The sequence below is a fragment of the Pectinophora gossypiella genome, chromosome 18 (genome assembly GCF_024362695.1).
Source record: "Pectinophora gossypiella chromosome 18, ilPecGoss1.1, whole genome shotgun sequence".
Lineage (NCBI taxonomy): Eukaryota > Metazoa > Arthropoda > Insecta > Lepidoptera > Gelechiidae > Pectinophora > Pectinophora gossypiella.
The window spans coordinates 5,346,979-5,362,890 of record NC_065421.1 but is presented as its reverse complement, the minus strand read 5'-3'; the positions used below and the strand labels follow the sequence as shown (position 1 = coordinate 5,362,890).

Sequence of the window (15,912 nt, the reverse complement as noted above, 5' to 3'; positions counted from 1 at the left end):
AGAGTAAAAACCATCTAACGTAACGATTTACGGATGCTATTTGCAGTAGCAAATTTTTAAGAAACAGAGGAATTTCAGTGGTCAACTAGGGAAGGATTTAGCAGTTGGTTTTATAAATAATTAATTAGCTTTTTCAATCTTGCTTTTCTTTCTTGCGACGAGCTTTATCAACTGATCGTTGTTCATTAGATTGGTTTGGAGTGCTTTCATCTTCCTTTCGTTTTTTTTTATCTTCAGGTTGCTTCTCAATTTGCGCACGCTCATCGCGTATGTCTGGTGCCTTTTCATGCCATGGTTTAGACGGACCAGCTACAAACTCCCCAAACTTTACTTTCATGTCCTCGTCTTTCAATTCTTCGTGAACAGGTTTTAGTCCTGGTTCTTGTAACACAGTTATATGTGTTGCCATTGACACCTTCTTTTCTGTTCCTCGTGACGGTTGGCTTGGAACGTCGCTGTCCGTACTATTGTCGTCCTTCTCGCCTTTGAGAGTTTTAAGAGATGGATTAGGTGATGCAATTTGTACTTTTTGAGAAATAGTTTTTTTCACGGGATCCGTTTGAGTGCTTCTATTTTTTAAATTTGATTTCTTTTCCTTTGCTTTTTCTAAGGCTATTTCTAACTCTGGGGTAATATTCAAATAAGATTCGTACGGTGTTAAGGTAGAAGGAGTAACTAATGTAGACTGAGCTGTATTGGGACTGTCAGATGGCAGTTGTTGTAGCTTCAATCCTAATTGTTGCCTAAATGTTGTGGCAAGTTCTTTGGCTTCTTTATCTTCAACTTCGACGCCTCGATAGCGAGAGACATTTGATGGAATGTCTTCAGATGATTTTACATCTTCGATTACTTGCTTTCCGTATTGTCGTTGTACAGTTTCAGATAATAATGAGCCACTTCCGTGTGTGAGGATGCTTTCAGCTGATACGCTGATCAATTCCACTAGGTCATACAGCATTTTCATTATAAATTTGTGTTCCTTGTTTATGGTTGCGTTTTGGAGGTGCAATCTGAGTTTTTCTTCGGGAAGCAATGACAATTGTGAAGGGTAGTTCTCTTTTCGAGAAAAGTAGTGTAAAGTTTCCGTGCTTTCGGATAGTTTGAAATAGGCGTCCGTCCCAAAACCCTTGTTGACAAAACGAACTTTAACGGACTCGTTGGATAAAGTCCGGAACATTTCGTTGGCAGTTGTGTAGTCTTCTTTGTTCCAGAACTCATCAGTACGTATGTGCTTTTCGTGGCGCTCCTGAAAATAGCACAATTATAACAGCTGTTTGTGGTACCGTGCTCACGCTACACTAGCATGCTTTACGTGTTCATTCAAATCGACTTCACTTCTTTTAGTCTCACCTTACATAAAAAACGTGAACCTATTTTCAATAAAAGTAAAGTGCTATTTAACATTACCAGCATCTTCTCAACGTTGCCGCGGAGGTCGGCCCGGATGCGCACGAGTCGGAAGTCGACGACGAGGATGACGCGTGCCAGCGCAAGCGCCGCGGCGCCCACCCAACATGCGGTGTGCAACCACGCCGACAGCATCGTCAGCCGCGTCGCCTGGTACACGCCGCGTATGCGCCGCTCGTACGCCAATGTTGCCACGTTTATCGTGTATGTGCAACTAGGAATGTCGTTCTAATGTACTATCCGTGCGAAATAACTTGCGTGTGTATCGATACGGCCAAAATGGGATACCTCTACCACAGATTAAAGAATAATACTACGTATGATAGAACGGCAACTCTCAGCTCCCCACCAGCTGCTAGGCTAGGTTTACCTCACCCCTTCTCGGTCTTACCTTAGTCACACGTCACATACACAGATGCGTGTGTACGATAACGTCAGTGTGTAATGTCTGTGTAAAACGAGGTGTTTTGTATGAAGTGTCTGGGGTGTGCTATTGGTATCTAAATAATGTTTTGGCGGCGAGCGTGTGCTGCCGCCAAAGGATGTTTTCAGATTACCGAACTAAGTAGTACCCCGCTAGTCACAAGTTGGTAGTGTGACTACGGATCGATCCAACGGTGTCATGTTGGAAGTTGTATATGTTGCTCTCTCGCTGTATAAACTTCGATATCGCGTTTCACGACTGCTTCAAGACTGCATTATTGAATGTGGCTCCACCTGTTGCATGTGGGCGGAACTAGCTGGCCAACTAGTTGGGTCCGCCACAATGTGATAAAGACGATGTATGATAATGAGAATAAAGTGTAAAGTGGTACATACGTGCTACTGCCAGTGATCTCTCCAAGTTTGGTGCACAGTTCTTGCAGGCCATATTGCGTGACGATGGACGTGTAGATGCAGAGCCCAGCCATCGCCAGGGAGAATATAAACACGGAGGGAAGGATCCGCCATGGGCGTTGAAGTCTGTTAAATACATTGTCATAACAATAATAATACCATTAAGTACCATAATTATTGCAAATAAATAAATTATGACTTATGAATTATTATTATCAAAACTTGTTAGCGCCGAACGCTAGCAACACTGCTCCCTACCGGCGGCAGTCCGCGCCCCGCGCTGGCAACGCTCTTTCCACCGCGCCACGCCCAACCGTGAAGACGCTCCCAACCGACGACCTAATTTTAATCTAATAATAACCTTTTGTAACCCAAACAATTGGATAATTAAACAACTTTCTTCAAGTAAATAAATATTTTATTAAATTTATACATGAATCGCAAACCAGTGCGTTAAAAAAATATTTTATTGCACATAAAGCAAACCATTTACAGGAAGACACTTAGAAAAAATATACTCTAAGGTGGGTAAAGGCGGCCGCTAAGAATTACATAAGCGACTAAGTTTGGAGACAAATAGTTCAATGTACTGATAAAAAGTTAGCAATTAGTAAATTTAAGCACCATCAATCCGCACTGGGCCCGCGTGATGGTTTAAGGGCCGTTCTTCCTATCCATCCATAGGGAAGGTCCGTGCCCCAGTAGTGGGGACGTTAATGGGCTGATGATGAAATTTAAGCACACAAAATCTAAAAAGTTCGTACGTACATTTGCTTAGAAAATAGCGAGCAAAGCCACGCTGATAAGTTTGCCTACATTATTAGATCAGAACTTGACAAAAAAACACTTGATACTTATTTATGAATATGATAAGATAGCGTCTTATTGATGACTGCTATATATATTATGTATAATCCTCACCCGGTAAGAGTGCGGCTGCCCGAGGAGCACATGAGGAACATGGTAGTCCACACGAGTCCGCAGATGCCGGACACTAGCGGCACGTACGTCGGCAAGTAGCACACGCTCTTGTCCACCCATTGCGTCGTCACGAAGTCCACGGGCAACGCTGGAACATCGAATATTGTTTTGTAACTAATATTTAATTAAATTATAAGTAAATACTTTATACCCACACTCCCGATAAGTGCATTTTCGGAGGTTATGTGACCTAACCTGTACCGGGCTGGTTTTCCCTTCGCGGGTTGGAAGGTCAGACAGGCAGTAGCTTCTGTAAAAACCGGACCTGTCAAATCTGTCTGTGTAAAACGAGGTTTTTCTATGAAGTGTCCGAGGAGTGGTGCTACACCAACACTTGTCCATATCGGTTTAACAAGAGCTGGGGGTCGAATCCCGTTCGAGTGAAGTTATTTCGATCTTCTCTATGTAGTATTACTTATGTTTTAGCCAGAAAATGATTCATATTAATTTAAATTTTCTATTAAAATTATGCAATACAAGTTTGTACTAAATGCAAAAGAACGAAATATTTTATTTCTAAATGAAAAACAATCCATTGTGTTAGATTAATTATGTAATAATGAGTAACAAAGTATGATTGCGAGTACATAAAATACTCTTGCTCTAGATTAAAAAGCATAAAAGAAAAGAAGATGTGAACGTTTCCATTGCAATTAAATGGCATTAACTACTTGGCCGGACAAATGGGAAGCGCTGAGGGGTCTCACTCGGGAAAAAAAATAAGACAACAGGCCTGAGGGTGCTGTTGGGCTCGAACCTCGATTGTGCCGAGGAAATTCCATGACGTCGAATAAAAAAAAAATGGTAACCAGTAGAATAGGCTAGTTTTCAACTAGTCAAATCAGTTAACTTTTACTAAACGTCAAAACACGAAATTACTATAGAATTTGTATGTATAAAACGTGATAAAATGTCGGAATTATTATTACGTTTTCTCAATTGAAATTCATAAGTTACAGTCTGACTAGGTTCCTCCCCGAGGTAGTAGCCATCATTAAAGGCTAGTTAGACTTCCTTGGAGAATTAGGAAAAAATTTAAGAATTGGCTGGAGTGATCCAGTCGTTTCAAAATATGCGGTTACGCAACTCAACGTGAGTTGCGTAAAACCGCCCGCGAATACCAATACTAATACCGTGGCGTACGCTTTTGCGAGTCACTTTAAATTATAAAACGTCACTGACCGTCGACATCCTTGTGAGCAATAAAGTCGAGTATGATTCCGCTAGTGCTGCTGCTCCGGCGGAGGTCGCGGATGGACAGCAGCTTCGGGAACAGCACGCACTTGTCGTCGAACAAGTACATCAGCACGTGGAAGCAGAACGTGCAGAATGAGCCGAACACGAAGGACAGGAAGAACAGGAGGAGGTGTGCTCCTGAACAGGATAAGTATCTTAGGTATACAGGGTGTTAGTGACATCGTAATAATTCATTCATTCTTTCATGGTAATAATTATTGTAATAATTTATGAATATCTCATCTTGTATACTTTTGCATAATTAAAGCACATAATAACGGGTTCTTACCGCGTTTAAATGGGGATATGAGACTCCCGATATGAACGTAGCTTTTGCATACACTTGGTGGATCATGAGATCCTTCTACATAAAATTATTGTGACCATCTTGTAACAATAATGTATGAGAGCAAATAAAATTATTCTATTCTATTCGTAACGAAAACTTTGAGGGATGACTCAGACCATGATTCTGAGTTGAATCAAGTGTGGAATTGAAAACAACTGGTGTCACTTACACCCGTACGTACTTGATTGGCAACCTGTACGTACTTGTACGGGGTGTAAGTGACATAGTAACGAATGTCTGGAATTTGTTGATGGAGAAGGACCTTTTGACTCATCGTCCTTTAAGGTGATCCGTTTTCCATACAAAAGTTGATGCACTACTACAGGAAAACGGATAGAGGAATTTTGTTTTAAAACCGATAAATAGTAATATTTTAGTGTATTATTTTCGCCAACTAACATTTCATCGGGTCAGAACTCAACACTAAACGAATAAATGGAAAAAAATACGAAAACTTCAGAAGTAACGCCATCTAGTGACGCAAAGTTACCTAGCTGGCTGAAACGCATCACCTTAAACTATAAAAAGTGACAACTAGTCTAATAAGATCGTTTGGATATGTGAAGCGGATTAAGGATAATAGGATTACGAAAGCGGTAGGATATTAGGCAATAATTGTTGATAGGTCTGGCAGAGGAAGACCTAGAAGGACGTACATTGACCAAATTAGGCAGTTCTTAAATGAGGTTTAGTACGTTCTATTCTGAACTGGAGCGGGTGTATGAAATTATTGATGAATGTGGAGGAAACTCATCCATCCATAGTTTATGTATGTATGTAAGAACCACTGTATAGATTTTGCGGTTATTTTTTGCAACTTTTGTGTTGGTTTATATAGCCAACTGTTTAGCCAAATTTTTCGGTCAAACACACGCGCAATAACAAACTCATGCTATCGAATAGGTAGATTCGATAGCATGAGTTTGTTATTGCGCGTGTGTTTGACCGAAAAATTTTCCCTTCCCTAAACCTTCAGTGGTTAAAAGGCAAACTACCTACAGCCACTTCTGATATTATTGTCTTAAAATAAATAGGTTGATCGAGGAGAGGCTTGTGCCCAGCAGTGGGTGTTATGTGTGAAAGATGAAAAACTATACCCTTCCAGGCGCCATTTATTTCCGGATCAGTTCTCTCAATTAACCTATATTCTTCGTACAAAGTAACTGTATCGATATCACCACTCATTTTTAACCGACTTCAAAAAGAGGAGGTTCTGAATTCGTTAAGATCTTTTTTTATGTAAACATGATTGTTACTATTGCACCAAGTTTGATTAAAAATCACTTCACTTTTATAGTTTTTTGATCATTCAAATGACAAATTTACCATAACAACTGCCAGAAATATGTCAGAAGACAATAACATGTGACACCCCAGTTATAAGAAGAATTTGGAAAAAAGGTTAGGATTAGGTTTACACTACATTTTTCTGCCATTTTTTGGGACAAGTGAGGTTACGGAGGAACTAATCCCTGCCGCACACATAAGAAAAAAATACAACATAGATAAAACCACCACAAAAGCGTCATAAATAAAAAAAACACGAAGTGATCGTTCATATTATTATACTTCGGCGGATGGGAACGCGTGCTTCGCAACTTCCGTCTATAATTTTCCCGAGATTCAATACATCAATAAGTAGGTACAGTCATGAGTAATATCATGTACCCACTTTAGAACCCTGTCGCACTATCATATTTCACATTTAATGAGATTTACGGTTTAATTTGACATAAAAGTTTATGTGACATGGTTTCATATTGTATACGTATTAGTACTCGTGACCGTACACTAATCTGTTCTCTGTATGTTCGGGCACACCCCGGATACTTCATACAAACAACCTCTTACACAGACACTACACACATATACATATTGACATTGACATTATCAACACATGCTGTGTGTGTGACGTCTGAGGGCTGCCTATTACAATACCTAATTTAACCGTCATTACTTACCTAGGTAGGTAGTACTACTTACGAAAGATCCTTTTATAATAATCGGTTGATTATTATTATTGCGTATGGCAATAATAATAATAATCGGTTGATAGTAATCGGTTGGTAGGAAGTATCGGTTGATATTAATTTATTTATTTACCACACAAATCACAAACAAGAAATTTTGAACAATAAAGGTTCACAATATAAATAAATAGGCTTTACACTTGACTTAAAAAACACTGACTAAATTATTGCATTCACATTGTTTTTAGTTTAAGCAGTTTGCCTAGGTTTAATTTTATTGCAAATTATTAGTATGTTTTGATGAACAATCACCATACCCAGCATGTACAGTCATGAGCAATATAATGTACCCACTTTAGGACTCTGTCGCACTAACATATTTGACATTTAGTGAGACTTACAGTTCAATTTGTCAAAAAAGTTAATGTGACATGGTACCAAAGTGTACACATATTAATGATCGTGACCGTATACCCAGCGCGGGCAATTACTGAGATGAAATATTCGAATCAGACGAAAGAACGTCGGCGTCCTATTTAAAATTTCGAACATATAAACTAAACTGATATAAACTAGACTGAGAAATAAAATACAGCGCACCGCGCGCAGCCTTCACGATTCAAGTCTAAACTCTGTTCGAGGGGGGTTGAGGTAAACCCCGCTCAGACGCTGGTGGGGAGCGGAGAGTTGCCGTTCTATACGTATTACTCCTTATTCTATGGTTTGGGCCACGGAATAGAAGAACGAGGATGGAAAGGCCCTAACGCGCATTTTGTGTGAGAACCGCTGTCGCCGGTTCAACCCCACTCTCTTTTACTACTACTCCTGCAAACATAATACGATAGTTCTACTGCTTCTCAAATTTCATAGCATAGGCTGCAATTTTATCATTACATTACACACAGAAGTGAGGAGCTCGGTGGCGCAGCGGTAAATGCGCTCGCTATGCGATTGTTGAAGTTAAGCAACTTTCGCAAAGGCCGGTCATAGCACATAAAAAAAAGTTTTCATCTCGAGCTCCTCCGTGCTTCGGAAGGCACGTTAAGCCGTTGGTCCCGGCAATATTAGCAGTCGTTAATAACCACCAATCCGCACTGGGCCCGCGTGATGGTTTAAGGCCGGATCTCCCTATCCATCCATAGGGAAGGCCCGTGCCCCAGCAGTGGGGACGTTAATGGGCTGGTGATAATAATAATAACACACAGAAGTATTATTTTTTTATAAAAAGCCGATCATACGATTGGTTTTTAGTTTTCTTGTGATAAGTAGGGATTTTTTTGCCCTGCAGGTACACAACACGACCTTTACGTACTATCGCGGAACTCCGTGCCTCGTTAAGTTTGCGGATGAGTGGACTGCAAAGTTGAAGTATAAACTATTTGCTCATTCTTGTATGGCGCGCGTTTCATGCTCACTTGGCCCTTCCAACCTTTTTCTTCTATTCCGTGGTTTGAGCCAATCTCGAGAACCACTAAAATTATTTGCATTAGGGTAAAAATTCCGAAGCCGAGGCCCTAAATTCATCAAAACCGCAGAAAATTGATCCACGCAGTCTGTGGCGAGGAGTTAACGAGCCGTGGTAGTCCAGTTGGTAGAACGCTTGCCTCTCACTTTGAGGTCGCAGGTTCGAATCCAGCACAGGCCTAAACCAATGAGTGTCGAATTTGTTTTTGAATACATGTTTGGATCATAAATGATTAACACGTGCTCAGCGGTGAAGGCCGGAAAATCCACATTCCTTATTATTTACCTTAGTCGGAATTCGGAGTCTAGTTATACTATTTGATGTAGTTGAACTTTTGTGCAATTTGACGTTTTATTAAGTATAAAGACTGCCAGTTAGTAGCAGAAACACTACCATTTAATTAACCATTTAAAATTCCCTTACATGACAAACTAAGGTTGCGTTGCACAAGTCTATTTATGAATCTAATAAAACAAAAAAACAGAGTCTAAGTCCGTACTATTTCAACAAACTTATTTACTTCTGTCATGACATGACAACAATACAAGCCGCATGTAATCTGATACGCCAGCAGGTTCATTTCACATACGCTCAATGCTATTAGGTACAGGCGTATCGTATTCGTCGGACAATCACCTGGCGGTTTAGTGCTGTGATACATTTTACTGTCGACAGTGCGATACTCTTCCACCAATCCAAGGAATCATCAAGTTGAATGACATGATGTCTGTGACCAGTGCGACGTATATAAGCTGTTTATGTTACGTCAGAAGATCCGTGGTAGCCCAGATGTTGGTGGTTCCAATTTGAATCCACTCATATTTGGATAATCAATGGGTGAATATCAAAATGTGTCAAGTTTGGTGGCGAACTGTCATACAATTTTTTCGTGAAAAATTGGGGAAATTGGGAAAATTGGGAATTGAAAAATTCCTTTTTCATGTCGGAACCGAGGATCCCTTTGGATCTTTTTCATGTCGGAACCCAATTTTTCACGAAAAAACAATATGAAATTTCGCCACCAAACTTGAATTTTTAAGATTCACCCCAATGATTATCACTGAGAATTATTGAGGACAGAAGAGGCAAGATGATTGGACACCTAATAAGACACGACGAATTTATTAAAAACATCATAGAAGGAAAGCTAGAAAGGAAAGAGAGGAAGGGGAAGACCAAGAAGAGCTTACATGGAACAGATTAAAGAAAAGGTTAACGTCGTGTCTTATAGGAAAGTCAAGGAATTGGCCTTTGATAGACTGGAATGGAAAATGCTACACCGACAAGAGCGTGGCTTAGGTAAGCGGACCCTGTTAAAAATGGGATAATACTATGGAGATGATGATGATTTTATGTCATGACATAGACACTAAACATTGTCGCATTCGTTGTTCTGTTAAAAGCGCGTTATCATAAAGAATTTTTGAGATAACCTTTTCTCATTAATGTCTTAACGTGAAAAGTCGATAGTGATAAAAGATGTTTTTTTTTTATATCAAATTGTAAGGAACTATCTCTTAAAACTGCATGATCCGTGCTTCGGAAGGCACGTTAAGCCGTTGGTCCCGGTTACTTACTGATGTAAGTACGTAGTCGTTACATGAGTCATGTCAGGGGCCTATGGCGGCTCAATAGTAACCTTGACACTAGGGTTGATGGGGTTGGTAATCCACCTCACAACTCACACGATAGAAGAAGAAGACTGCATAATTCTTTCACTCTGAACAGGCAACGCGATTAACGAACTTGGAGGAAGTAAGAGATGTAGGAAGGAAGTCTGCCTACCCTGGTACAGGTATGTGTAATTGTGTAGACAGAATGACGTAACAGCCAATTATCGACAAACGTTCTCTCATTACTGCGCTCACAATTGAGCTCGTTCTTCGTTCCTCACGCGTGTGCCCCTAACAATATTATCTTAACTTTAATATCGTTCACTGTCATTATAAAATTAAACATAACTCTCGTAACAGTGCATCGTAAACAGTGCTATTAGTGGAGCGGAGTTTAAAACTTTAAAATATGCGGTTTTATCGACAATGTGCGACCATCATTAGATAGCACCAGGCATTTGTCAAGTGCTGTATTTTGTTTGAATTCGTTATCGACTACTTCAAAGATAAATTATTAAAAAACAAAATTAAAAGGCTCCAGCACAGTGAAGATGTGTTTGAAGTTATTTTTAATAGTGTTACTATGTAATAAAATTAATGGTTTACAAGTATTGGATAACATTGAATGGACTGTCCGCAATGCCAATGGATGTAAGTTTATGTTTAATTTTTCCTTAAATAGATGCTGGGGAACTTGTTAATTTTTTAAATTTAAGTTAGAGATACCTCGACTTAGAGAATTTATTTAAATAAAATTATTTGAGAAGAAGCTTTTTATCTTACTAATAAAATAAACATGTTTAGAACATGCGTTGCATAACATTTTAACGGGTTTCAAAAACGATAAGTGTCGATTACAATAATCAGGTTTCTCCCACCAGAAATTGTGGTGAAACTTGAAACTAGTTCATTAGTACGACAGACAGACAATATTACTAACTAGCAATTATTTACAGGCAGCGATATAATCAATAAATAGATAGCTGCCTATGTGTTTCAGTAATAAATATTATGATCTACATCAATAGGTAAATATTGACAAAGAAAATGTTATGGAAATTGAAAAATATGGAACTTCATAGATAAAAGAAAAGTAATTTTGGTGTACCAGATATTCAGTCCTATGAAAATAAATTGGTTTCTGAAGATACGGCAACAGCCTCTGTGGTCTAGTGGTTAGATTGCTTGGCTCAAGATCTGTAGGTTCGGGTTCGATTCCCAGTTTAAGTAAGCGGATTTCGGAATAAAAATCGATAAACTCTACAGAAAAACAGCTTAAGGTTACTTTATCACATGATATAGGTATGTATACCTATATCTTACTGCTGGGACTCCCTTCAAACAACCAGAGGCGGCATGGATCATACTTTTTAACATACCTTCCGATGCACGGAATCATCGACGTTCAATAGTACTGGATAAACATCAATCCCCTGACATGGTTCATAATTATAACGACTAAGTACATACTTACTTAAGTAAATAGTACCTTCCGAAGCAAGGAATCGTCCTAATTTTCGGGCTATGAGGTGATTCAGCCAGCAATATTTTAACAGGTGATAATTAATATCTGAAGACCTTAACTACCAACGTCTGTTTCCAGCAATATCAATACCGGCTAAAGTGCCCGGTGGCATCTACTCCGACCTTGAAACCGCCGGAGTAATAGGAGACATCCTGTATCGGTTCAACGACGTGCTTACGAGATGGGTGGCCTACGACACTTGGACTTATCAGGGGAGTTTTACTGGTATGTCTGAGGTTAATATTTTTTTTAGATTAAAGAATTCGAAAATATGCGCAATGTTATTTATATTTATATGTGGGATATAGAAATAACACAGGATATATTTTAAATGTCTTCACTCCTTTTATTTTACACACACCTTATATTAAAAACAAAATCCTCTCACCCGACCGACATCGCACCTAAGACTCCCATATAAACAATCAAATTCCCATTCATTATCCTTACATAGCATTCTCACTTTCCTACATAATTATATTTATTAGTTCATCTAAAAAAAAGCATTGACATTTGCACATATAAAAGTAAGTGCGCAAATGTCAAATAGCAATATTGCTTTTTTAGTTGATTTGCTTCGATGTCGCAATTTTGACCCCCCAGAAGTAATGAAATTTTTCGTGAATCACGATGTCCACTTATGGAATTATGAAGGCGTTTCGCTGGAGCTTGACACAGCAAAGATTATAAATTGATCTTAGCGAGGTTCCAATTTGTGACTTTTGATATTATTGAGCAGTTTGTGTAGCACGGATTATGGCTGTCGTCGATAAGAAAAGACAAAGAATTATGGATTTACCCTCGCCATTTTTTTAAATTAAGATGGCATGATATGTTTGTTGCATGCACCCTGAGCGGTGGGCACGGATCGTCACGCATTGGGTGCCTCATGACGGGTACAGGCATCGTGGTAGACCTCGAAAGAGATGGCGTGACGACTTGGACGCTTGCCGGAGGGACTGGCCGGAGTACGCACGAAAGTGAAACGGGAGGTCATTGCCCAGCAGTGGGATCTTGTAGGCTAGATTAGACTAGAATTAAGATGGGTTTCCTCTTGACCCCATTTTTCCACAAAACATTAGTCAATTTTGTACGATTTCTTTGAATTAATTTTGATTTCAGTTGGCGACGAATTGAACCATGAGGTGGCAAACTTGGTGCTGCATGGGGTTGACACGGTGGCGTATGTGGAGGTGAACGACAGTCCGGTGGGGAGCACTGATAACATGTTCGTCAGATACGTGTTTGATGTTAAGCCACATCTCAAGGTGAGATAAAGAATCATCTGACGATAATTGAAAGATACCGGCTCCAGTGGTTGAGCGTTGGGCTCACAGCCCGGAGGCCCCGGGTTCGAATCCCTGTATCACAAAAATCACTTGGTGAACCCTAGTTTGTTTAGGACATTAAGAAAGAAACGCTTGCTTCGGAAGGCACGTTAAGCCGTTTGGTCCCGGTCACTAATTACTGATATAAGTATGTAGTCGTTACATGAGTCATGTCACGGACCATTGGCGGCTCAATAAGAACCCTAACACCAGGGTTGATGAGGTTGGTATTCCACCTCACAACCCATACGATAAGAAGAAGTAACATGCCATTAATTAACCATCCAGATGAATGAATGAAATAGCGTTGTCCCGTATCACTGGGTCTGCTTACCTAACCTAAAGATTTGACAGGTACGGCTTTTTACAGAACTGACTACTTGTCTGACTTTCCAACTCGCAAAGGCATCACCAATTCGATACAGGTTAGGTGACATACCTCCGAACCGCATATATTGCGAATGTGGGTTTCCTCACGATGTTTTCCTGCACCGTTGAGCACGTGATATTCAAACATGAATTCGAAAACCCTGCGGCTCGACTGTGAGAGTCAAGAGATTTTGCAACTGGGCTACCAGGGATCCAGAAAAAAATATGAATACTGATGTAAATAAAATGTTTCAGAAAGGCGCAAACACGATAAAAGTGGTGTTCGCTTCGCCAATCGAAGTGGCCAACCTGAGATCAGAGAAGTACTTCACGGCTCCTAACTGCGTGCCCAAGGATTACAATGGGGAGTGCCACGCCAACCAGCTGCGGAAGATGCAGGCTTCCTTCGCGTGGGACTGGGGGCCTGCCTTCCCATCTGTCGGATTTTGGTAATTTTGTGATGTTGTCAGATGTTGGAAGGTCAGACAGGCAGTCGCTTCTGTGAAAAACCAGACCTGTCAAATCTTCAGGTTAGCTAAGCGGACCCTATGAAAACGGGATAATTCTAGAGAGACGTTGAAGTGCATCAAATAATATTCGGTGGAGTAGATACAGAGATGGACGCGACAAATGACGCGGGCTTCGATCAATGGACGCAGACAAAAAATATGTCGCGTCTGGATAGATAACGTTCAAGAGTCGCGGGGGATAGCGCTTGGCAATTTCTTTTGTAAGAACTTTTATATCTTTCAATACACAACAATGGAAGTGTTCTCGACAACGTCAGAAGAAATCTCTTTTGTAAAAGTAACTTTTTATACTTAATGCGTTAAATATTTTAGGAAACCAGTCGCAATAGAATTCTACGACCGAGCAATAATAAGGTCGGTGACGACTCATACGCAGAAGGCGGGTCAGTTCTGGTACCTGACAATCAAGGCGTATTTAGAGGCTAACCCGATGAATGACAGGTGGACAGGACTTATTCGGGCCGACCTCGCAGTGGAAGGTCCACAGAATATCAGCTTAACTAAGTCAGTGGATGCGATTATTAAAAACGATGGAAGTACTGAAGCTGAACTGAATTTGACTATTAGTGAGGTAAGTTTGGTAATTGAATTAAAGATTCAAGAAACAAGTAGTTTCTTTGAGTTGTTACTTGAATGACTGCCATACAGAGAGTTGAGAAAGTGGGAAAAAGTTTAAAAAAAGGCAGTAAAAACTTCTGTTTTTTTCAGAATGTAGTGGAAATTTGGTGGCCTAACGGTTACGGGAAACAACCCCTGTATGATTTGAGAATATCGATTAGTAACGAGCATGGGGAAGAACATTTCAAGAAGATACAGGTCGGGTTCCGTACCATAGAACTCGTAGAAGAGGACGCGGCTAAGAAATTCGGTAAATAGAAAAATAAACAGTAACAACTTTTTCTTAACGAAATAAAAAAGTAAAAGAAGAGACAGAAATAGCATGAAATCTCTTTGGTCCACTTACGCATCTGATTAAAATTTTTGTATACTTATTTCTTTGTTATTTCTTTAAAAAAATATGTAACACTGGCAGAAATTCGTCAAAAAATATGTTACTAATGCCTTTTGTGAATTATTAAGAATAATATAAATTTACTTTTTATTGGTTAAAGGCGGACGAAAAATGATTTTTTGGAAGAAATGGCCAGTTTTATTTAAATGAAAATTAACTAAATTCTCTTTGTTATTTATTTTAATCACATTTTTTAAATATTTTGCGCCCTTTCTGTGTGGCGCCATTTTACGATGTATGTAGAGTTACTTATGTTTTTCAGGCAACTCATCAGCAGGCAAAGGCCTTACATTTTACTTTAAAGTGAACGGCTATCCGATATTTATGAAGGGATCCAACTGGATACCTGGCCATATACTGCCAGAGAAGGGCTACGATCGAGAAATCGGTATGTACGATATTCATGCTCTTAAAAACATTTCCTAACGGATGACGAGTTTAGTTGTTCTATGATTTTTATTCACTTCCAATGCAGAATAAATTAGTAGTAAGCCAGTCCTAAGAGTTCGCTTACTACGGCATACGACCACATGCGCTGATCACTTGTGACCATGTGGTTTATTATGCCTATGCATTTTAGGATTTCGTATCGAAAGTAGTGCAAATCTTCTGGTTGCTTGTGACTGTAACCACACAATAATGCGATTGTAAGTATGTATTATTTTTGAGTTTGTTTAGCCTATATTATCCCAGTGCTGGGCAGAGGCGAAATGCCGCCAATCTGTCCGGTAGGTATCAAGATCTTCGCGCTATCTTTTTCGGGGTCAACCTCGTTCCCGATATCCATCCTGAGGTATCCGACATAACATAACATAAACAGTCTATACACGTTCCAGTGCTGGGCACACCTCCTGAGGTATCCACTGAGTGACAATCTTGGCCTACCGCTCCTAGGTCATACGGCTTAAGTGTTATGTACTGTGGTTGGTTTTATTGTGACTTACCCTCAGTGGACGGCGTGCTTGACGCTGCGGTGGACGCTCACATGGGCATGCTGCGTGTGTGGGGTGGCGGCGTATACGAGTCCGACTACTTCTACCAGCGCTGCGACCAGCTCGGACTGCTCATCTGGCAGGACTTCCTCTTCGCCTGCTCCATGTATCCTGTTGACTCGGAGTTCCTTGAGTAAGATATTTGTCTTGTTTTTGCTTACCCGATTGCCGGAGGGTATTGGGATTAGTGGTTAGGTTAGGTTCAAAAATTGACAAATATGTTGATTATTACCCCTAACTCCTCCACAATCCACAATGGAGTACAAAATTTTTGTAAAATTCGGTGCTCAAGTCCCGA

The 15,912-nt window shown here is 40.0% G+C and overlaps 2 protein-coding genes across 2 annotated transcripts in view; one reads left to right on the top strand and one right to left on the bottom strand.

Annotated features, from left to right (window-relative positions):
• Positions 1 to 94: 94 nt before the first annotated feature.
• Positions 95 to 5,995, bottom strand: LOC126375055 (uncharacterized). Its single transcript, XM_050021898.1, has 6 exons — positions 5,908 to 5,995; positions 4,408 to 4,599; positions 3,166 to 3,313; positions 2,227 to 2,370; positions 1,408 to 1,621; positions 95 to 1,246 (listed from the first exon to the last, which is right to left on the bottom strand). The coding sequence occupies exons 1-6, from the start codon at positions 5,993 to 5,995 to the stop codon at positions 134 to 136; spliced, it is 1,899 nt and encodes a 632-aa protein (XP_049877855.1). The 3' UTR covers positions 95 to 133.
• Positions 5,996 to 10,105: 4,110 nt separating this feature from the next.
• LOC126375154 (beta-mannosidase) overlaps positions 10,106 to 15,912 on the top strand; it is a 10,121-nt gene continuing 4,314 nt past the window's right edge. The window contains exons 1-8 of the mRNA XM_050022013.1: positions 10,106 to 10,509; positions 11,462 to 11,608; positions 12,506 to 12,651; positions 13,336 to 13,529; positions 13,923 to 14,181; positions 14,319 to 14,478; positions 14,885 to 15,010; positions 15,573 to 15,747. Of these exons, the coding sequence (XP_049877970.1) occupies positions 10,410 to 10,509; positions 11,462 to 11,608; positions 12,506 to 12,651; positions 13,336 to 13,529; positions 13,923 to 14,181; positions 14,319 to 14,478; positions 14,885 to 15,010; positions 15,573 to 15,747 (1,307 nt within the window). The 5' untranslated portion in view covers positions 10,106 to 10,409. The remainder of the gene's footprint in view (positions 10,510 to 11,461; positions 11,609 to 12,505; positions 12,652 to 13,335; positions 13,530 to 13,922; positions 14,182 to 14,318; positions 14,479 to 14,884; positions 15,011 to 15,572; positions 15,748 to 15,912) is intronic.

Bases quoted from the DNA above. Each gene is read 5' to 3' on its own strand.
- LOC126375055 (XM_050021898.1), bottom strand. From the start codon at position 5,995: ATGAGTGGTGATATCGATACAGTTACTTTGTACGAAGAATATAGGTTA. The intron at 3,314-4,407 runs GTCAGTGACGTT...TCGATGTTCCAG, and splicing joins TGCTCACAAGGATGTCGACG to CGTTGCCCGTGGACTTCGTG. The intron at 1,247-1,407 runs GTAATGTTAAAT...TGCTATTTTCAG, and splicing joins GCAACGTTGAGAAGATGCTG to GAGCGCCACGAAAAGCACAT.